The 22,757-nt window shown below is 44.5% G+C and overlaps 1 protein-coding gene across 4 annotated transcripts in view; it reads right to left on the reverse strand.

The window, feature by feature from the left end:
• USP42 (ubiquitin specific peptidase 42) overlaps positions 1-22,757 on the reverse strand; it is a 668,484-nt gene that overhangs the window by 94,396 nt on the left and 551,331 nt on the right. For all 4 annotated transcript variants that reach the window (XM_069210325.1, XM_069210321.1, XM_069210323.1 and 1 more), the window contains exon 15: positions 15,620-17,029. In XM_069210325.1, the coding sequence (XP_069066426.1) occupies positions 15,620-17,029 (1,410 nt within the window). The remainder of the gene's footprint in view (positions 1-15,619; positions 17,030-22,757) is intronic.

The raw sequence follows: 22,757 nt of genomic DNA on the forward strand, positions 1-22,757 counted from the left end.
AGGCTTCATTAAAGGGAAGGAGGGATTCCGAATTGGAATCCCCAGGCTGAAGCAACTCGTCAGGAAGTTAGTCCTGATCTCCACAGAAGGAAGCTTGAGGTCCAAATCTCAGCAGCCCTTCTTACCACCTCCGTAGCCACGGTAGGGGGAGAAAGCACGGCAGCGTCAGGAGAGGTATTGAGTCCACTAGCGTTGCCCGAACCCTGAATATAATTTGAAATATTTGCACAGTTCATTTACAAGCTATTTGAATGTTGTATGCTAGAAAAAACATGATATCTTATAGCCTTTCATTTCACACTGCCTGTACTGAGCACGACTGTCAGACAGTTCACTTCACTTTTTTTTCTCTAACTGCAAACTTAGTGGATTGTGTAATCACAAACCTCCAGGATAAAATAAGCACCAATTTGTAAGTAGCCATAAGCTGACAACAGACCTCTGGCTTTGAATGCACAGAAAAAGTGACAAGGTTAAAACAAGATTTAAAGGCATCTGTATTGCTCATTAACTTTCAGAATGAAAAGTACACGTATTCTTTGCCAGTTCAAGCTCTCTGGTCAGACTGGTCCAGTAGGCCCTAAAAAGAGCTCGCCCTGATAAAACCCGACTCACCTTAGCGAGTCGGAGAGAGGATTTCTCATGGCCTTGACTACACTTGAGCAACCACCACTACAAACTATGAGCTGTCTCTTCCAAAAGCTGGACTGCTTCAACGCATTTCTTAGTGCTGGGCTCACTGGAACTTCAAATTCCAAAGCAAAGACCACACCTGCCATAGCCGACTAGGAAGATGCAGGAGGCAAAGAGGCCAGGAAGCCTCAGCGTTGCTGTTACCGAGATCCAGGACCAAGGCTGAAATACTGGGATCAAAGCCCGAATGTCCTGAAATCGTTGTAGCAGAGGGAAGGCCTTGAACTACACTGTATCCAGGATAATTCCAATGTATGGCAGACTCTGGGAATAAATCAGGTGAGATTTTGGCTAGTTGATTGAACAGGTGTGCCTTCATCTTGAGGTACTCCTCAACTAAGCCGTCAACAGAATATCCAAGTCTAGCATAACAGAACATTTGTTTTTCAAAAGCCTCAGTCCTCTTGCAGTTCCTATCTGGAGGAGTGATCAGAATCAATTGGTGTTCACCTTGCTGGTTGAAGCGATGAACCACCAGGCTCTCTTGGGGAGGGTGTTTAGTGAGATTGTCAGGCGCCGGTCTGTGATGTCTAGCACCCTGCCTATTCACCTCTGGTCAGGAACAGGGCTTTGAATAAGAGGCTGTCAGAGTATTGGTGAAGACCTTGTAAAAGGGATGCAAGGGCTCAGATGTGGCTGGCCCAGGCTGCAACAATTTTTTTTAACAATGTTAGTCTTGTTCTCAACTGAAGATAGTGGAAATTCCACGACCACAGCTGTCATGAGACTACTATTTCAAATGATACACCCTCTTCTGCTGGTGATCCAAGTACAGTCAACCGCAATATCAGACGATGTATCAAGCCCACTGGCCATGTAAAAATTGTCATTGTCATTGTCATAACGAGGGAGCCTCTGCTGTTATGTCTGCCGTGGAAGAGACATTGGTATGGTCAGGCTGCATTAGGACCAGGTGTGCTATAGTAATTTAGCAGCGTAACACTGTCAGAGAACGGAGAAAGTTTGTTTTGGTTCAGACATTGGAATCACTGCCAGATTCTCTTCTGGTGCCAGTTGTGTCTACACCTAAATGAAAAAGGAATGGCCTGGTGTGGATCCTGGAGCTGGAGTTGAACTATGTACTAGATAGTTTGAGAACCCAGAATGGGTCTTAAGAGGTCAGACATTGACAGACCTCCCGATTGGAGACCTGTTTAATTCCTTTGGGCTGGAGGTCTCCCCTAAATATGCAGCATGGCCTCTTCAAAAGCATTGATCTGCTGTAGGATTGTGAATGGACCAGGAAACTCAAGACACATTGGGATCAGTGTAGAAATCAGGTCTGCAACTGTGACCCCTGAGGGAGACTGACTAAAATTCTGATGCCCTGTGTCTTTTTCCTGGATACTGAGTGTGAGATGGGGTTGAATCCCACTTTGCATTTTTGTGTTTACGTTTGGACTTACCAGAGGAATTTGACTGCAAAGTAGACCTCTCGCAGGAATAACCTCAGAAGCAGGAGCAGATCTGCATCTGTGACCTGAAGCAGGGCTTACTGTAAGGCTGTAACTTCTTATGTTCAACAACTTAGAACGTTGTTTCTCGATTCCTGACTGCCTTCAAGTGCATGACTGCACTTACTGCACTACGTCAAGTCGTACCCAGACCCCAAACACCAGGTCCGTTATGGAGATCAGTTTCTTACAGACATGGTATGGTTTCAAACCTCTAGTTTTAGGAGGTGACATAGTTCCTTAGCACGCTGGATTCCATTTTAGAAGTCGTCAGTAGGCAGATTGTAGGAAGCTGTATCTGTATATACTATATCAAAATGAGATATAGTGTGCACAGAGACTAAGGGTTAACCAGAGGCTTAACAGAGGCTAAAGTAGATAATACCAATCCTCTCTTTTGTGGTAGTGCGATCAAGCAGTTATGCTTATAAGAGGGTAGTGCAAAGCATTTGTACACACACAGACAATAAAAGAAACACACACTCAATGACAACTCCAGTTGCTTTTTATATAGCAAAAGAACAAGTTACTTACCTTCGGTAACGCTTTTTCTGGTGGATACACTAGCTACCTGTGGATTCCTCACCTTATCAATTCGTCCTTGCGTCAGCATCCGATGGAAAGTCTTCTTCTTAGCTGTTCACGTCGACGAGGATGTCATAATGGCACGGCTCCACGTGACTCCGTCTGACGTCAACGTGCCAATAAGAGGTCCTCGTCGGCGTACTGACGTCAGTTTCACCTCATTTTTTTCCGGGCCTTTGAGGAGAACAGGTGAATACCGACCCATCAAAAACCATAAAAATATATATATATGCAGACACAATAACATTGTCCATTAAACTCATATATTTACATAGTCACCTTAAAATACATGTATATACAAATATATAAAGAAACATATTTCCAATTACTGCAAGATAATTGTGAAATCAGGCAGGCAACGGGGAAGCGTGAGGAATCCACAGGTAGCTAGTGTATCCACCAGAAAAAGCGTTACCGAAGGTAAGTAACTTGTTCCTCTGATGGATACAACTACCTGTGGATTCCTCACCTTATGAATAGAGTCCCAAGCAGTACCGCACTCGGTGGTGGGTGACTGCCTGATTACACCAAGAAATCTTGCAATACCGAACGAGCAAAATGACAGTCCCTCCTCACTTCAGAGTCTAGACAATAATGTTTTACGAAGGTATGGAGGGACGCCCAAGTTGCCGCTTTGCATATATCTACTAACGGAACTCCTCTCGCTAGGGCTGAGATGCAGACTTAGCCCTAGTAGAATGGGCCCTGATACCTTCAGGAGGAACTTTGTTCGCCAGAGAGTAACAAATCTTAATACACAAGATGACCCACCTGGAGAGTGTACGCTTCTGGACCGCTCTGCCCTTTCGCTGTCCAACATACCCAACAAACAGCTGATCATCCAGGCGAAAGTCTTTAGTCCTCTCCAAGTAGAAGCTCAGCGCCCTCTTAGGATCCAGCCTATGTAGCCTCTCTTCATCCTTAGAAGGGTGGGGAGGAGGGTAGAACGAGGATAGGGTAATAGACTGCCCTATATGAAAAGGAGTGACAACTTTCGGCAGAAAAGCAGCTCTGGTTTTCAGTACCACTTTATCAGGGAAAAACATGGTAAAAGGAGGTTTAACTGAAAGGGCTTGAAGCTCTCCAATTCTCCTAGCAGATGTGATCGCAATTAAGAAAACAGTCTTTAAGACCAAATATCTCAATGGACATGAGTGCATGGGCTCGAAAGGCGAACCCATCAAGAACGTCAATACCAGATTCAAGTCCCATTGAGGCATGTGAAAGGGCACAGGTGGAAATTTATTCACTAAACCTTTAAGAAACCTATTTACAATTGCGTGTTCTCTTGAGTGGTGAATAAATCCACCTGAGGAGTGCCCCACATCCCGAAGATGTGGAGGACCAGGTCTGGATGGAGAGGCCACTCGTGATCTATCGAGAAGTGACGACTGAGACTGTCCGCACGTACATTCAGAACTCCGGCCAAATGATTCGCTATTAAGCAAATCTGATGGTCCTGAGCCCAGGACCAGCGTCGCAGGGCTTCTCTGCAAAGAAGGTACGACCCCACTCCTCCCTGCTTGTTTATATACCACATCGCGGTAGTATTGTCCGTCAAGATCTGAACTTACTGACCGCGAAGGGTAGGGAGGAAGGCCTTGAACGCCAAACGTACTGCCCGCAATTCCAACAGATTGATATGCAACATCTGTTCCGCTGGAGACCAAAGACCCTTGACCTCCAGGTCCCCCAGATGAGCTCCCAACCCTAGAGTGGAAGCATCCGATATTACTGTGGCCACAGGAGTTGGTAGTGAAAACGGTTTTCCTTGGGAAAGGTTGCCGTCCACTGTCCACCAATGAAGATCCGCTACAGCGTCCTTGGAGATATTTATTGAATCCCGGAGATCCCCTTTGTGCTGGAACCACTGCCTGTGGAGGCACCACTGAAGAGCCCTCCTATGCCAGCGAGCGTGAGTGACCAACAGAATGCAAGAAGCAAACAGACCTAGCAGGCATAAGACCTTGAGGACTGGAACTGCCGCTCCAACCTGAAACAATGGAATCAGCGCCTGAATGTCCCGAACCCGCTGAGGCGGGGGGTAGGCCCGAAACATTGTTGTGTCCAGTACTGCCCCTATGAACAGGAGGCGTTGAGAGGGCTCCAGGTGAGATTTGGGTACATTTACTGAAAAGCCCAGATCGAACAACAACTGTATTGTCATTTGCAGATGAGACAACACAAGCTCTGGAGACTTGGCTTTGATCAACCAATCGTCCAGGTAGGGAAAAACCGCTACTTCCCTCTTTCTGAGATGTGCTGCAACAACTGCCATCACCTTTGTGAAAACCCGAAGTGCTGAAGTAAGTCCAAACGGAAGGACCGCAAACTGGTAGTGTTGCGTTCCGACCACAAACCGGAGATACTTCCTGTGCGACTTGATTATAGGGACATGAAAGTACGCGTCCTGCAAGTCGACAGACACCATCCAGTCTCCTTTGTTCAACGCTAAAAGAACCTGCGCTAGGGTCAGCATTTTTAATTTTTCCTGCTTGAGGAATAAATTAAAAATCCTCAAGTCTAGGATCGGCCGTAAACGACCGTCCACTTTGGGAATCAGGAAATATCTTGAATAACACCCCTGACCCCTTTCCTGCAACGGCACCAACTCTATAGCACCTTTTGCCAACATGGTGACAACCTCCTGTTGTAACAACAGAAGATGGTCTTCTGAACAAAAGGAGGGACGGGGGGCGGTTGGAATGGTTAAGGGAGGTGGGAACTCCTGAAAGGGGAGAGCATGGCCCTTTTCCACAATTCCTAGCACCCACGAGTCTGTTGTAATCGACTTCCTTTTCTGCAGAAAAAGACTTAATCTTCCCCCTACAGGAGAAGAATGGTTGATAAAGTGGGGAAAACTAGGGCTGCTTCTGCTGTCGTCCACCAGAGGAGGATGAAGAAGATGACAGCTGCTGGGCTGGACCTCTAGCTTTACGCCTACCCCGCCCTCTAAAGGCACGATAGGGCGGATTGGCAGGTTGCTGGGCGTAGGACTGCGACCTCCGAAAGACAGAGCCTCGAGTGAACCCCCGAAACCTACGAAAAGGTCTATAAGGCGTTGCAGTCGATGTCTGTAAGCCCAAGGACTTAGCTGTCGCCCGACAGTCCTTAAACCGTTCAAGGGCAGAGTCCGCCTTGTCCCCAAACAACTTCTCTCCATCGAATGGCAGATCCATTAGGGTGAATCGAACATCTGAAGAAAAACCAGAGGACCTTAACCATGCATGCCTCCTAGTAGCCACAGATGTTCCCATGGCCCTGGCTATGGAATCTGAAGTGTACAGGCCAGATTGTATTATTTGCTGAGCAGCTGCCTGCGCATCCATAAAAGGGGAACCAAACGATTTCTGCATCTCTTGTGGCAGTTCTTTCACCATCTCTTTAGCGGAGTCCATAAGGGCGTGGACATATCTGACCAGCACACAGGTAGAATTAGTAGCCTTAAGCGCCATACTACAAGATGAAAAGATTGTTTTTGAAGACTGCTCCATCCTTTTGGACTCCCTATCAGTAGGGACTCCAGGGAAAGTCCCAGGAGCAGACCTTGCAGAACATGACGCTTGTACTACTAAGCTTTCCGGAGTTGGATGTCGTGATAGAAAAACCGGATCTCCTGGTGCGCCCCTGTCTCCTCGCCACTGCCCTGTTCACAGCCGGAGTTGTTACTGGCTTCTTCCACAAGTCTAGAATAGGCTCAGTTAAAGCCTCATTGAAAGGCAACAAAGGGTCAGCACTGGACGAGGAGGGATGTAGTACCTCTGTGAGCAGGTTAGTTTTCACCTCTGCCACAGACAAAGGTAAATCCAGGTACTCCGCTGCCTTCTTCACCACTGAATGGAAGGAAGCGGCCTCTTCAGTAAACTCCCCCGGAGACGCAATGTCCCACTCCGGGGAAGTATCCAGACCACTTGCAGTGGCAAGACCTTGAAACTCATCCGAAGGCTCAATCTCGCCTTCCTCCAACTGTCTATATTCCTCTTCCTCCAAAAGTCTCAAAGCCTTCCTCCGAGATCGAAGATGCGTCTCTAAGGCCGGCGTCGACAAAAAATCCATCGACGCCGACGACTTCGAATCCCGAAAGTGCCCAGGAAGAGATGGACGACTCCTAGACTCACCCGACGCCGGAGCCGGCGCCGACACGGAGTCGACCGATGACCTTCTCTGAGTCAGTTGGCAGGAAGGTGATGGAGCCGCCCTGGATGGGGACATCAACAACGTCGGATGACGCGGAGAAGGAGTCGGCTGACGTGAAGAAGGATCCACCGTCACCAGAGGAGGACTCCTGCCAGGGGATACCCTCGGTGCCGAACCGTCAGTCTCTGAAGGGCAGAAGGGCATGAATGGAACAGCCTTGTACGGCGCCGGAGAACCCAAATTAAACGCCAATGGCCCTGTGGGACCCGCCGGTGCACCAGCAGGGGCCATGGATTGGAACATGGCATACATTGCATTCAGAAATGCAGCCGGATCCGTCCCTGGAGCCGGGAAAGCAGGGTACTGTTCAGCCGAGGTCTGCTGTACATCAGGCTCCCTCGACGCAGGCGAAAACTGAGGGCTACCCTGAAGACCTCAAATACGGATGGCGCCGGCGACAACTCCGGACTCTCGGGTTGAGGAGTGACAGTAGGGCTCATCTCCCAGGTCTTCTGACGTCGAGAAGATCGAGACCTCAACCTCGATCGGCTCCGCTCCGAACGGTGCCGAGAGTCATGACGGCGCCGAGAGTCCTGATGACGCCGCTTCTTATGCCTTTTGGGAGAAGCATGGGAGGAATCCTTATGGCCCTTCTTCTTCGCTTTTGCCAAGAAGAGCTTCGCCTCACGCTCCTTCAGAACTTTCGGATTCATGCTCTGGCACGAAGAGCATCCTTCTACATCATGCTCCGAACTAAGGCACCAAATACAATCCACATTCTCTACACGGCTTGAAATTGGACTTTTTTGGAGGCGACATTGTAACCACCAAAAAGCGCTACAGTTATCAAAGAGCCAGGAAGAAAAACCGTTGGGGTCGAAGGCACGTAAAAAAGGAAAACTGACGTCAGTACGCCGATGAGGACCTCTTATTGGCACGTTGACGTCAGACGGAGTCACGTGGAGCCGTGCCATTATGACGTCCTCGTCGACGTGAACAGCTAGGAAGAAGACTTTCCGTTGGATGCTGACGCAAGGACAAATTCATAAGGTGAGGAATCCACAGGTAGTTGTATCCATCAGAAATATATTTTCTTAATATATTTCTAGAACCACCAGATTCAAGTTGCAGGTAAGTACTTCAATAGATTTGTATTTCACACATATATCAATAGTACTTTGAAACCGATAAGTTATACAGTTTTTGATATATTATCAATAATCTGTTTTAGAAGTTGACACTGCAATTTGAAGCTACAAATGTCATCCTCACAGAATGGAAATCCATTCAAATTTCTTATCATACCTGGGTGGCATGCATCAGTTACATAAGAAGTACACAGAATTCCCAAGAAGCTTATCCCCAGAATATCAAAAGTGATATGGGGACGCGCATTGGAGGCGGCAGGAGGCGGTGTCACTGGGCATGAGCCCTTTAAATAAACTTTGCGCTCCCGCTGTCACGGGACACGCGAGGGCGGCGCCCGGGCGAAGGGCGGGCCCATCCTTCGCCCGTCAGCGCCTGGAAGAGGCTGGGCTGGGCCACACTCCTTAATTTTTTGTTTTTGTGTTGTGCTGACCAGCGGTGCTGAGTAAGTCTTTTCCTTTTTTCTTTTCTTTATTTTCTATCTAGCATGGGAAAGCGTAAGGATCGCTCTAGCCCCGACCCAGCTATAGTCAAATCCAAAAGCTCCAAATCCAATAGAGTAACGCAAATCCATTCCAATTGCGTCTCTAGAGAAATTGACAACTTAATTGAGGAAGTGGAATCCACCCTTAAGGAAAAAGAGGGCAATGCCGCAAGAGACTGAAATCAGGATCTTTACTTCCATTTTTAACAACTGGCCCCAATAACCCTACTGATACACAGCCTCAGAAAATTTTAGCCCATGTTTCTGTCCCTCCCAGCTTGACTTGTCTGGCCAACTCTTCGTCTTCGCCTGGTATTGGTTCCAATTTGGATGTAATTCCTTCTCTCTCCATTCTTAATGGGATTCCATGTACAAATCGGTTCTCTGTTTTGGACCAACCTGAATTGGCGAGCGCCAAACAGTCTTTGCCTTCTGTGCCTTTTAAATCCAGTTGTGATCCACCTAGCGATGATGTCTTAATACTGGTATCTAGTCTAAAGCGTGAAGTTGGGGAATTGAAGAGTCTTTTATTTGAGGTCCTTAAACTCCTTAAAAAATCTGACCTAACCACTCCGTGCATCTCGAATCTAGTGCCAGCACAAGTTTCTTGGCCTTCGGTTCCTGTTGCCCTGCCAGTAGATTCTCCCCTGCCACGGGAAACGGACAAGGGTCCCAGTTATAGACCTCATCATGGAAATCATTCGACCTCAGTTTTAGCGAATTCATCATTCTCTCCTTTTAATCCGGGTCAATCTGTGGCCCATTTTATTCACGTGCCCAACCAAAATTGCATCGACATGTGTAATGTCCCTCGACTTTCACCTCATACGAGGGAAGACACTTCTTCTCTTATTAATAAGGTGTCGTATTGGATTCGCCACACTAGGGGTTGTGGCTCTATCATTCACGCTGATATTGTTTTTGCTTCTCGTGTGCGAGGCCCTGGTGGGCGGGACATCATTAAACTTCAACTCGCCAGCCCCGCTTTAGTTAAGGGGATTTTGCAGATGGAAGCTCGTAACTTATCAAGAACAGACTTTGATATATTTTTTAGAGAAAGTTTGCCTGTTTCGGGTCACAAGACTACGTCCTCTCGTCCACCTAGAGTCAACCCAATTGTACGAAATGCTCCTGTTTCAACTGTCCCTCCTGGCTTGTTGCCTTTTCCTGGAGATGGGGCTGCTCTGGTCTGCAACATTAAAGGTACTTTCATACAAGACCCCGTCACCCCAGGGGACACATCAGATGTGGATTGACTACGCCATTCTAATTTTTGCAAACATAACGTTCCATATGTCTGGGTAGCGCACTTCCAAGATCTCCATTTGGTTTGGGTGCCAATACTATAAGGGCTTCATCTTGCATTACTAACGGGACTTCCAATTCAGTTCCCGATGCGGACTCTTGTACGCCAGTTTGTAGCATTATATCAAGGAAATTACTGTCTTGGAACGTGGCTGGCATCAAGAGTAAATTATCTGACCCGGACTAGGGGGCTTATGTTGAATCTTTTTCCATATGTATGTTTCAGGAAACTTGGTCCATGGATTGTGTGTACAGGCAAGGCTATTGTTGTTTTACCAAAAAGGTGATTCAGTCCTCTAGGGGAAGGGCGATTGGGGGGTCTATGTACTTGGGTCAAGCTGACTGAGGTGGGCAGGGTAAAGGAAATTGCTGTCGATTCTTGCGACATTCTTGCAATAGCAATATGGCCTATTTCAGGTACTCCGGTGTTATGTATTAATATTTATAACAGACCAGGCCCTTCTAACCATCAGTCTGATACTATTCATCTGTTGCACAATCTTTTATCTGACCTTTATTTTAAATACTGTGTTATTATTGCAGGTGACTTTAATGCCCAAATTGAATTCGACTCAGCTTTTGCCGAGTCTACCCATGCCAAGATGAATTATGGAATCTCCCCCGCTTTTAACCCAGCCAGTGTCATGTACTCCTTCCCCTAGGGTGTTGCAGATAATAGATCTTGCAGTAACATATGGCCTTCGTTTTGGAAATGGTCGATTTTTAAATGACAACCTTGTCAGACCTACCTTCTTCAGAGGCCATTATAGCAGTACTCTGGATTACGTTATTTTTGATCTGCGAGTCTGGCAGTTTATAATCAATGTAGAGGTGGGTTCTCGGTGCACTAGTGACCATGCCCCTTTACAAATTGAATATAATGCAACTCTTTTTATAGGGCTCACTCCACCTCGTGTTTCGGATGTTTCCAATGACTGGCTGGAATTATCCAGCAATAGGCGCGTGGTGAGATGGTCTTCGTTTTCGAAATCCAGTCTGCTTAATGATAAGCTCTGCGCCTTAGTTTCATGCCACCAGCTCTTTGATGACCTTACTGTCCTATCTCCCTCAGAAGTTATGTCCTCTCATGTGGCTCTTTTTGCAGATCTTAAGGAGCTTTTTACCAAACCTCCTTCAACCCAAAACAATTCTTCTTTGCCTAATTGTAAGTGGTTTGATAAGAGTGTCGGGAGGCCAAGAGCCTTTTGTCCAAAGCTTTAAAGCTAAAGAGCCGGGACGCCATTACACACGCGAGAAGAAATTATGCTTCTACTTGTAAGTCATCTGAATCTAAATATGAGGAAAATTTATGGGAGTGTCTCGCGGAGGCGGCTAGTGCTCGTGATCCTAAACTTTTCTGGTCCTTGGTCTCACGTAGAGACCCCGCCCTTTCATCTATTCCTGAATGCCACATTGATGCAGAAACTTGGCTCTCCCACTTTCGGGAACTTTATGGGTCCTGCTCCGATTTGAACAACACTCCTACTGATTCTCTATTGTGTCTCCCCCTTGTGCTGCCCTTTACCCTAAAGAAAACAGAGCTGGCAATTCGTGCCCAAAGAACAGGGAAGGCTCCTGGCTCAGACGGTGTTCCATCGGACTTGTATAAATCAGACTTATCCGTTTGGACCCGGTACAACAATAGGTTATCGAACATTGTTTTGACAACTCGATCTTACCCAGACTCGTGGAAGATGGCTATTATCGTCCCCATTCACAAAAAAGGAGATAAGAGTTCCCCTGGGAACTATAGACCGATTAGTCTATTAGACAACTTGCAAAAAATATTCTCCTTCCAGTTGTTATCCAGATTAAAATACTGGATAACAAAAAATCAGGTTTTAAGTCATCTCCAGGCTGGATTTCGGGACAAGTATAGTACCATCGATCAGGTCTTCCGATTTACTACCATCAAGTGGAACATCGTAGACGCAGACAAAGGCCATTTATTTGTGGCCTTTGTTGATTTGAAATCTGCATTTGACCTTGTCCCGCGTGTTAAGCTTTGGAAGGTCCTGAGCAATATTGGAGTTCCGGGTTCTATGATTAATATTATCAAAGATCTTTATTCTGATAACTATGCCAGAGTTCGCTGGGGTTCGGCTGGCTGCCTGACCCCAGCTTTTCCTACAGCACGAGGTGTGAGACAGGGGTGCGTTCTTGCGCCTACCCTATTCTTATTGTTTATTAATGCATGTATCCCATACCGTCTAGATAGCTATGGCGATGCCCTGAATTTGGGCGGGCAGAAGTTCCCCCGTCTTCTGTTCGCAGAGGACACCCTGTTACTCTCACGAACTGCCATGGGCCTTTCTAGATTGCTCTAGAGGGGGGGGGGGGGGCTATATGGTGCCAAACTTTGGGGCCATTGTAACCTGGTGGTTTTGGCAAGGGTGGAAAATCAATTTTTGAAACTGTTGCTAAAAGTTCCCTCCAGTACTCCATCTCTGCCCATCCGTATGGATTTAAATCTTTTTTCTATCTCGCAGATCGTTGCCTTAAGGCCCTTGCTATATTGGATCCGGCTTTGGTCAACAGGCGCCCTTTCTTCATTTCGTTGTGGGCTTCTCAAACTGGTGGGCAGTAACACTATCAGCAAAACGAAATGGTGTGCTTATGTCAAAGAGTCCTTAATCCATCTAGGTCTAGGGTCCTATTGGTTGGACCCATTTTCCATTCCTAAAAATGCTGTGCAGTTACTGAAGGATGCTTTTTTGGCATAACGTTCAGATTGTGCAATTTACTAAGATTGTCCCGCTGTCTATGTCTGATAGTTATTTATCAATCAAATGCCATTACGAATTTGAGCCTTTCATGGATATAGCACTATCCCCATTTGCGCGAGCTCTTTTTATTAGATTCATAATAGGGTCCCTCCCTCTGTGCTCCTTAACGTACAAATGGCTTTGTTCCACCAATAGACCCAAGTTTTGTCCGATGGGTTGTCAACGTGAAGAGTCTATCTCACATGTTCTCTTTCATTGCCATGCATATCACAAACAAAGAGCTCTTTGTATCATTCCGTTTTGCAAATCTACAGGCGCCAGGTCCTATCTTCATGTTGAGAGAATTTTAAAATCTGATTCATCTGTCCAGGTAGTTTTACCAGTGGCAAAATTTCTCAAATCAATCTGGCACCTTAGATTAGCAATTATAAAGAATAAGACTGGGTAGCTAATTTTTAGATCCATGTATGTATATTTATTGATTCTTGATGTCTGATTTTAGTACTCAATTTTTAGTATAAAGACATTGTCTTATTGTATTATCGAACATCTATGGGCGCAGGGTATGGGGCCCTTGTTGAGTGGAACATTCTATTTTTAGGAGACACATATTTTGATCATTCTGTTTGGATTGTAACTTCCTTTTATCTTTTTTAATTCTTTATTGTGCTTATATTTTTAGTGTTTTTTCCAATTTTAAAAATCATTTTTTTTTTTTTAATGTTTGTACTGTACTTTTATGGTATGTTTTTACTTACCGAAATAAAGTTAAAATGATGATGATGATATGGTAAAGTCTGGACGACTTTATACATCACAACCCTACTGGTTAAAATCTCTGACTTCTTCCAATGTGTAATAGATAAGACAACACACCTAATAATCAATTATACACAACACTTGCGCCATCCCCCGAATTCCTCAATCTTCAGGTTATCTCCTTGTTGCTAGTACCGTCCACCATTAGACTCTATAATTATGTGTATAATATGTCTAGTATGCAATGTTATTTGCTACTTATGAATGTTTTTCTCTCTCTTCTGATAGTCATGATGTTTAAATGCCGGACTATGCCTACCCACTGGCCCACTCCGACCCACATGGACATGGGACATATAGCTTATGTAGTAACCTTGATTGTGATGATTATCTCTTAAGGACATTCCCCCTGTTTTTAACAAACTATATTTCTACGAGATCTGTATTGCGTAAACCAATTTGTTTATTTTATATGATTTATGGTTTAATGTCATGGTAAGTTTCAATAAAGACTTCTTCACATAGAAAAATAATGTTTTCTCTAGACTGACAGGTGTTCAGCACAGGGAAAATAGGCTTTAATCGTTCTCCTTAGCTACACACACTGACCATCTTTTCCATCTCCAATGGCTCCCTGGCTCGGCCTCAAGGGAGCCTGAACAAACAAGTGACAGTGCCTTGGCTTGCTTAAACAATGTCTAAGTCAACAAGGCTGGAGCCTGTGGAAAGGCAACATTACAAAGCATCAGAGTCACGGAGTCATCAAACCCATTGGAAGGAGGTCCCCCCTCGACCACCCCCCTTGGGGAGTGGCCCAACCATCATTAAGAAATCAAGCACAGCTAGCAAGAATGCATCAACAGGTTCGAAGTTGGCCAATAGACCACAAACTGAAACTCCGGTCTCACCTTCTTCGTCCGATAAGTGTTATCTGAACATGAGGAAAAGTCTAGTGAAGGGTCTGGCATTGGGAACCATGGTGACACTCCCAAGAGTCCTGGGGCAGGGCAGTTTCATTGAGGAAGAAGATAACTTTCTCTACTTATGACTTTTTTTTTGGTTGTTGTTGGAGGAGAGATTGTTTTTCTGGACGGCAACATACTTTTTGATGAAGGAGGACACTGTGGCATCCCCCTGGGGTCTTTGCTATAAAAAGCTTGGCCCTCTGCTCCCCGACAGCCTTAGGGTGCATAGAACACAGAACTCAACAGCAGTGGCGCTGTCCCTAGACATCAATAGGTATGTTGTGGTGATCCAAAGGAGATTTTCTTGCAGCATTTTCCACAAGGCTACAGCCTGAGACGTTTTGGGAGATGTGCTCTAGCCGCAGGTGAAAAGCTGAGGAATTTTGTTGTTGAGGCAGAGAGAGAGAGCTGCCGACCACATTGATGAGATGCAGAAAAGGAGTAAGTGATTCAAGCAATGTGATTAGCACCTAATGTACTTTAGAAACATCACATTCAGATGGAGAGTTGTTGCTTGTTAAAGCTTTTTCAGATCAGTACACCTGGCAATCGTACTGATAAGTGAGGAATCGGTGGGAAGTTGTACCAATCCTAAACCTGCAGACTCTGGAAATCGAATTTAGATTCTGAATACTTTTCACACGAACTGAGATTATACAAATACCACTATTAATGATCTTCACAAGAACAGTTAAAACCCTCTCCTTTGGAAATTATCACACTGGTCATGATGAAAGCATCTCTCTCAGATATTCTTCATATGTGAATGACTACGTGCTGACCATATGTTTCAGCACCTAGAAATTATCTGGCTTTTGGTGAGTGGCATATAAGTAAAAATAGAAACAAATTAATGGAATAACCATCCAGGCCATTCCCCAACATTTTAAGGATTAATGTGAGAAGGTTCAAATAGGAACTAAATGTCACTATTGCAAGTAGCAGAGCACAAAGAAATGAAAACAAAACATAGAACACTTAAAAAGGAAAGGTTGAGGGAACATTGCAATTTAACATCTTTGACTACAGAAGGTTGCCACTACTGCGAATATATACATCTAATATTTCAACACAATAAGTATTTTTTTTTTTTTTTAACATTCGTCTGCTCTTTTGAACAGTACCCACCCTGTTGTTGGTGACAAAAAAACATAGGAGATATACAAAAATCAACCCCTCGTATTGGACAGTAAAAATGAAGTGATCTCAAAACAAGTTCTAGAACTGAATGTAGAAGTGATCTGACAAAGGTAATTAAAAAAGGTGTCAATGCGAGGAGATAAAACCATTGGTAGGGTAATAACTATTTACCAACTATTAAGCAGCACGTCAATAAAAAGTGGCAGATAGTTGAATCATACTTACTTATATTTGTATTTATCTTTAGATCGTTTTTTCTTCTTAGACTTTTTGTGTTTTTTCCATCTTTCCCCATCAAAAGGACCGTCTTGGTTGAAGCTCTTTCTTTGCCTTTCTTCTCCATCACTGTCACTATCTTCTAGGCTGCTATCAAATTTTCTTTTCCTTTCATTAATCCTGCACAAAGTGTCATTATAACAATTCTTTAATTCGGAGACAGAGGTTTCCTCTGGATGGTACTTTCCAGAGTACTGATGAAACAATGATCTGGGATGGTGGTCTAGTGTGGAACTGCTGAAGTAGTTTCTTCCTCTGTCTTTATCAGCTGAACTGTGCATCCACCTGCTTCTGTAATCAAAATCTTTATGTGGTCTATTGTTGTAATATAGACTATCATACCCTCTGTCGTTATGCAACAACCTTCTATCTCTGCCATCTCGGGAAGCATAAGGAGAATAATGATGATTATTGTATCTATAGTCATCCCATTGTTTCTGTCTATCTGGATAATATCTCTCCTGGTCGCCATATCTTTCTCTTTTACTATTGTAATATCTACCCCTTCCATGTTCATTTTTCTCTCTGTTTCGGAACCCATCTCTATTATAGCTGTATTTCCCTGAAGCCTTGCCACCATCTGAACGACAACTTTCATCATAAGGCCTGTATCTACTCGTATTACTATTCCAGTTTCGCTCTATATATCTATCTGGCCTAGTCCTTTCCTTGCTATGGGAATGCCTTCTTTTATAACAGCTGTCATTTATTTCATTTACATATTGGGTTGCTTGTTCAGAGTTTTCTTCACAAAGTACTTTATTATGATGGTGGTCCTCTATTCTGTGTAAGTCGCTGCGTTTCACATGAACAGAGGAGTTATCTTTCTTACTCCGCTTTCCCTCATTCATATCTTCACTACCAAGGTTATCACTAGTTCTGCAGTTGTTGTTTTCTACATTATCATGCCTTATAGAACAAAAGCTATTAGTACGAGCACATTTTTCACCTTCTTCCACTGTTTCATTGGGATTCTCTCTTTGTGGACTACAGTCATTTTTATGAGGGTTTTTCTCAGTAGTCCCTTTAATTCTCTGAATAGGAAACTGCAACATAACTTTCTTATTTTGAGGTTTCCTTTTTTCCCCATTGTTGTATTCATCTGGGTTGTGCTGCTTTACAATGCTGCATTTCTCTGCAATTAACTTTTGTTCTGTGTCGCCAGCTTTTATTTTACATATGATATGTTTTTCTTTGGTAATGTTGTTTACTGGATTCGACTCTGATAGTGCTAAGGCTCTGCAGTTAAGAAGGTGAGGTTCATTTTCTGATTTTTCATGGGAGATGCTTTCGCTGGCAGTTGAATAGAATTCTTTATCATTTTCTTCATTGGTCTGTTTCGGTTTCGTTGCATGTACACTGCACAAAGAAAAAAAAAGATGAAACGTCTTGTTTGTGAGAGTTATGTATAATACTACATTGACTATCCTAGTATATGAACTTATTCTTTGAAAATGTAAATCAATAAATAAACGAATGATCCTACAGCTTCTTTCTCCTATTTGGCTAGAAGATTTCTGTTAATAATAGAAAGTGACGCCAGGAAATACCTTCTTGGATGAGGGCTTACAGCTGTATAAACAAAGCAATGAACAACAACATAGTTAAGCAATTCATTACGCATACTGAATCCGTGCCCTTAAATAAGTTATTGTTGAAATTGAGGCACAGAATGTTCATATATACCATGAATTAGGAGACCCACATGAATGCCCTTTAATAAAACATTTTTAAAAACTACCAACCTGCAGTAACATAGGAGACTTTAAAAACAACACAGGGTATATCTAACTGCTTCTAGGTGCTGATATCATGATCACGGAGAAACAAGCATTAGCAAAGACAAAAGTCCTCACTTTTCAACTGTGTTTTATTTGTTGCGGAGGGTGATCAAACTGTTGTGGCGTGGTGTGCAAGGCAACAATAGACTGAGTAGGGCTAGAGTAATTCCCTGTGGCTGAGATTAATTCAAGCATTGTATCCAGCTCTTTTTGCATTTTCAGAGGGTTGCCCAGGCATTGGTCATGTGTGCACTATGCCACTGGAAACAAGCTATACCCGAGTGATGAGTCCGACAAGGGGAAAAAAAAAACAGCTGTGGGCTGCTTGTGTTCTGGTTGAGGGAGGACCTGGTCTGGCAGTCCAGGCTGGACTTTTCCCATTGGAGAAAGGTCAACACTGACTTGCATACGACTGGGTCCAAACTGAAGTTGCATGGTGTGCAAAACAACAACCGAGTAGGCTGAGATTAATTCAAGCATCCATCTGTCACTTTTGTTTTTGATATTTCAATGCTGATCATCAGCCAAAAAAAACCCCATCTTTTGTGAGAAGTAAATGCAAACGTGTCAGCACGCAAGTACACATAGGTGTCACGACATAAATGCATGCATGAATGACTATGCTTGTGCACGTAAACATAATTATGCTGAGGTGGCTATTTTATTTTTGTTCAGCTGCATCATTCCCCAGGGCTGCGCATGCGTGTTGATGTATGAGCACCTGTGTGTGCCTAGTTAATTGTGGCCATTTTTTTAATTTACAGATCTAGATGGTGGTAGTCGCTTTGATCAGTAGAAGCACAAATGTATTTAGTGGAGTGGCTGGTGGTAAGTGGGAACTGCCGGGTGTTACAATGAAAACTAAAAACAAAACATATAATATAATGGTGAGCAACACTGAGTGTGGGGAGTCTGGCAAAGAAGAAACATACTAGAGAGAGAGCAAAACACTAGTGAGAAAGCAACACACAAGCATATAGGGTGTAACTATTTGACAGGCTTTGAAGCACAAAGGACAGAGCTGTAAAACCCATGCACACTCAGTGCTTAACCCAAAAAAAAAAAAAAAAAGTTCACTAAAAGTGAGCAGTGGAAGGATAAAAGTGAACCAATCAAAAAATGGTAAAGAGGCTATGCTTCAGGGAAGACAACATAAGAGGAAGGCAAGCCATCGAATAAGAAGCAAGCAAATGAGTACGACAAAGGCGACCAATGAACGAGCTGCAAGTCCACTGCAACTTTCTGGTAAGCCCACTAAAGGTCTTTCGCAACCAGATAGCTTGCGCTGTCTGGTAGGCGAGATTTGAAAGAGTGGGAGGAGAAGCATCAAAGCTACCAAGGAGGAGTAACAACACAGAGGACCCCTGACATTACAGTCAAAGGAGTACTTACAGATAGCAAGGATGATGCACTACATAACACAGTCCCACAATGATCAAGAGGTGGGAACTCTAGGACTGTGGTTAGTCATAACGGAGGGGTAGGTCAAACATAACCCCTCAGTCAAAGACATGTTGATGGACCAAGTGATAGACAATGAAGCGCCCCAGAAGACATGAAGAAAATTAAGTTATATGGCTGAGTTATCCCTAGAAGGTTAACCATAAATAAGGAGCTGGCATACAGAAACGATTCAAAGAAGCTCTCTTCAAAAGTCTGAAAGATTAATTTTCCTCTCTGTGGATAGCTTTAAGTGTTGACTTCAGCATTAATCCACTTATTCCAATGTGCAATACTGCTGAGATTGCTCGCTCTCTTCGGAGGTGAACAGATCTAACCAAGGCTCTCCCCACTGCTGAAAGAGACTTTGTGCCACCTCCGCATGGAAACGGCACTTGTGATCCGCTTCAACGGCTGAGTTTGTTTGTTCTGGTGTTCAGAGAACCTGCAAAATGTTGAGCCACCAGGTTATGCCCTGCTGTTCCAGCTATGCCCAGGAACGCAGGGTCTCTTGACAAAGGGTCCATGACCTGACCCCACCCTGCTTGTTCCAGTACCACAAAGCAGTGGTGTTGTCCGTGAACACATGCACTAACTTCCCCTTGACAGAGGGAAGAAATTCCTTCAATGCTAGTCGGATCGCCTGGAGCTCCAACAAGTTTATGTGGATTCTGGATTCCACAGGAGACCAGAGTCCTCTGATCTCCACCTCTCTCAGATGGCTGCCTCCTCCCAGAAGTGACGCATCTGTCACTACTGTAAGGTCTGGTTGGTCTGACCCAATCGCGGTTTGTAATCCACCACTGCAGGTCTTTCGCGCTTCTCTCCGAGACCTGAACCATGTCAGAGAAATTTTCCTGATCCTCCACACACTGGAACTGCAGGTCCCACTGCAGGACCTGCCTACACCATCTGGCATGTTTTCAAGCAGGCTGCAGGAGGCAATGAGGCACAGCAGCCTCGGAGCCAGTCTCACGAAACGCAGGATAGAGGCTGAAATATTGGAATCATAGCCTGAATATCCTGGACTCGCTCCTCTGGAGAATAAGCCCGAAACTGCACTGTGTACAGAACAGCTCCTATGAAAGAGATCATTTGAGAGGGAGTCAGGTTGAATGCAGAAGGTTCGCCGTAGTCTGGAGGGGGGATATGACAGCCTGGGGTGAGCCTGCTTTCAACAGCCAGTTGTCAAGGTAGGGAAAGACTGAAACCCTTGACCTGAGCAGATGAGTTCTGAATGGCAGCACAGTGAATTGAAAGTGTTTGTGGCTTACTTTGAACTGTAGATAACCTGTGGACAGGCAGGATGGGGATATGAAAGCATGCATCCTGTAAGTCCAGTGCTACCAACCAGTCTTCCGGGTCTAGGGCAGACAAGCCCTGAGCCAACATGAGCATCTTGAGCTTCTCCTTCTTGAGGAAGAGATTTAAGGTCCGTAGGTCTAGAACAGGGCGAAGACCCTTTTTCTTTTTTGGTATCAGAAAGTAACAGGAATAACAACCACAGTGGAATGGGGGAGGAAAGGATTGGAAAGGCAGGGCATAGCCCTTCCTGATGATCTGCAGTACCCATACATCCGATGTTATGGACTTCCAGTGGAGGAGATGATGGTATATTCTCCCTCCAACTGCGCCAGCATGGTCTTTCTGATCCGAAGTAGCAGGGTTTTGAGGCTGCAGCTGCCGGGGGCTGGGTGGCAGACCACTTCTGGCCTGTAGACCCTCTTGGTCTGAAGGAACTTCACCCACGTCCTCACGTAGCCTGGGTTGGTTGATTGGGAAGGTGGCTGGCATAGGGGTGGCATGATACCACGTGCCCCCTGTAGCCACAAAAAGTGCAGAAGGCAGACGAGGGGTCGCCGAGAGGCTCAAGGACTTGGCTGTAGCCCAAGATTCCTTAAAGCGCTCCAGCGCAGTTTGCCTTCTCGCAAAACAAGCGAATGCCATGGAATGGCAACTCCATCAGGTCTGCTTGGACATCCCCCAAAAAAACAGATGTTCTGAAACCAGGTGTGGCGCCTTAAGGCCACTGTTGAGACAATCACTCTGCCTAGAGAGACAGCTGTATCTAATTCACACCAAATGGTAAACTTAGCTGCATCCCTCCCATCTTTTACCGCCCGGGCGGGACGCAGCTAGAGTACGGCCTGGGCCTCCCCTGGAACCTGAGGCTACACTTGTGCAACCCTATCCCAAATGGAGTGCAAGAAGCAGGCCAATAAGCATGAGGTGCTCTCCGACCTCAGTGCCAGGTTGGTGGAAGAAAACAACTTCTTTCCAAGAAGGTCCAGGCTCTTGGATTCCCTGTCCGGGGAAGCAGAAAGGAATGCCATGAGACGTGGAGGCTTGGACTACCAAGCTCTCAGGGGTGGGGTGTTAATTGAGAAGGAAAATGTCACTTACCCAGTGTACATCTGTTCGTGGCATGTACTGCTGCAGATTCACATGCTATGCATATCTCTCCCGACATCTAGTGTTGGACTCGGAGTGTTACAAGTTGTTTTTCTCCGAAGAAGTCTTTTGAGAGTCACTGGATAGAGTGACTCCTCCTCTCGGTTCCATTGCGCATGGGCATAGACTCAATTTTTAGACTGTTTTCCCGCAGAGGGTGAAGAAAGGAGTGACAGAGTATAGGAATATAAAGAGATGTCCATGCAAATGTAAATGTATATACATGTGTACAAATGTTAGAAACTTAAACGACTACAGGCTTCCGGGGAGGAGGGAGGGTGCAAGTGAATCTGCAGCACTACATGCCAAGAACAGATGTAAAATGGGTAAGTGACATTTTCTGCATATATCAACCATTGGTATGTTTCCTAAAAAAACATTGTTGCACCTTTCTCTCTTGTGGAATGTGCTTTAGGAGTGATAAAAGTTGTCTCTTTGCTTTGATATAACATGTTTGTATACCTCTAACAATCCATCTTGCTTAACCTTGTTTTGATACAGGATTGCCTGTATGTGGTTGTTGGAAAGCAACACAAAGTTGCTTTGTTTTCCTAAAATCTTTAGTTCTGTCTATGTAGTACATAAGAGCTTTTTTGAGATCCAATGTATGATGAGCTCTTTCTGCCACAGAATCTGGCTATGGAAAGAAGACTGGCATTCAATTGATTGATGTGTAAAGGAGATACTACTTTAGGTAGAAATTTTTGATTTGTTCTTAGTACAACTTTATGTTTATGCACTTCGAAAAAAGGTTTTTCAAGAAGAAATACCCACAAGGAAGGCGAACTTCCATGTTAAAAATTGAATTTGGCAAGAGTACATGGGTTCAAAAGATAGTCCCATGAGTCTGGTAAGTACAATATTTAAATTCCATGATGGAACAGCTGGTGTTCTGGGTGGAATGATGTGTTTTAATCCTTCCATGAAGGCTTTGATAACAGAAACTCTGAATAGAGAAGTGTGTTGAATAGTTTATAAATATGCAGATATTGCAGTAAGGTGTATTTTAATGGATAAAAAAGCCAAATTTGATTTTTGTAAATGAAGTAAATAGCATACAATATCTTGTATAGATGCTGTAAGTGGATCTATGTTTTTAGATTGACAATAGTAGACAAATCTTTTCCACTTGTTTGCGTAGCACTGTCTAGTACCATGTTTTCTTGCTTGTTTAATTACTTCCACACATTTTGATGGAATATTTAAATAACCAAATTCTATGACTTCAGGGGCCAAATGGCTAGATTAAGAGCATTGGGGTTTGGATGCTTGGTTTGACCTTTGTTTTGTGTTAACAAATCTGGTCTGTTTGGGAGTTTGGAGTGAGGTACTACAGATAGGTCTGTGTACCAAGGCTGGCGTGCCCATGTTGGTGCTATGAGTATCATGTTGAGTGACGTTTGATGTAATTTGCT

The sequence above is a fragment of the Pleurodeles waltl genome, chromosome 10, assembly GCF_031143425.1.
Source record: "Pleurodeles waltl isolate 20211129_DDA chromosome 10, aPleWal1.hap1.20221129, whole genome shotgun sequence".
NCBI classification, from domain to species: Eukaryota; Metazoa; Chordata; class Amphibia; order Caudata; family Salamandridae; genus Pleurodeles; species Pleurodeles waltl.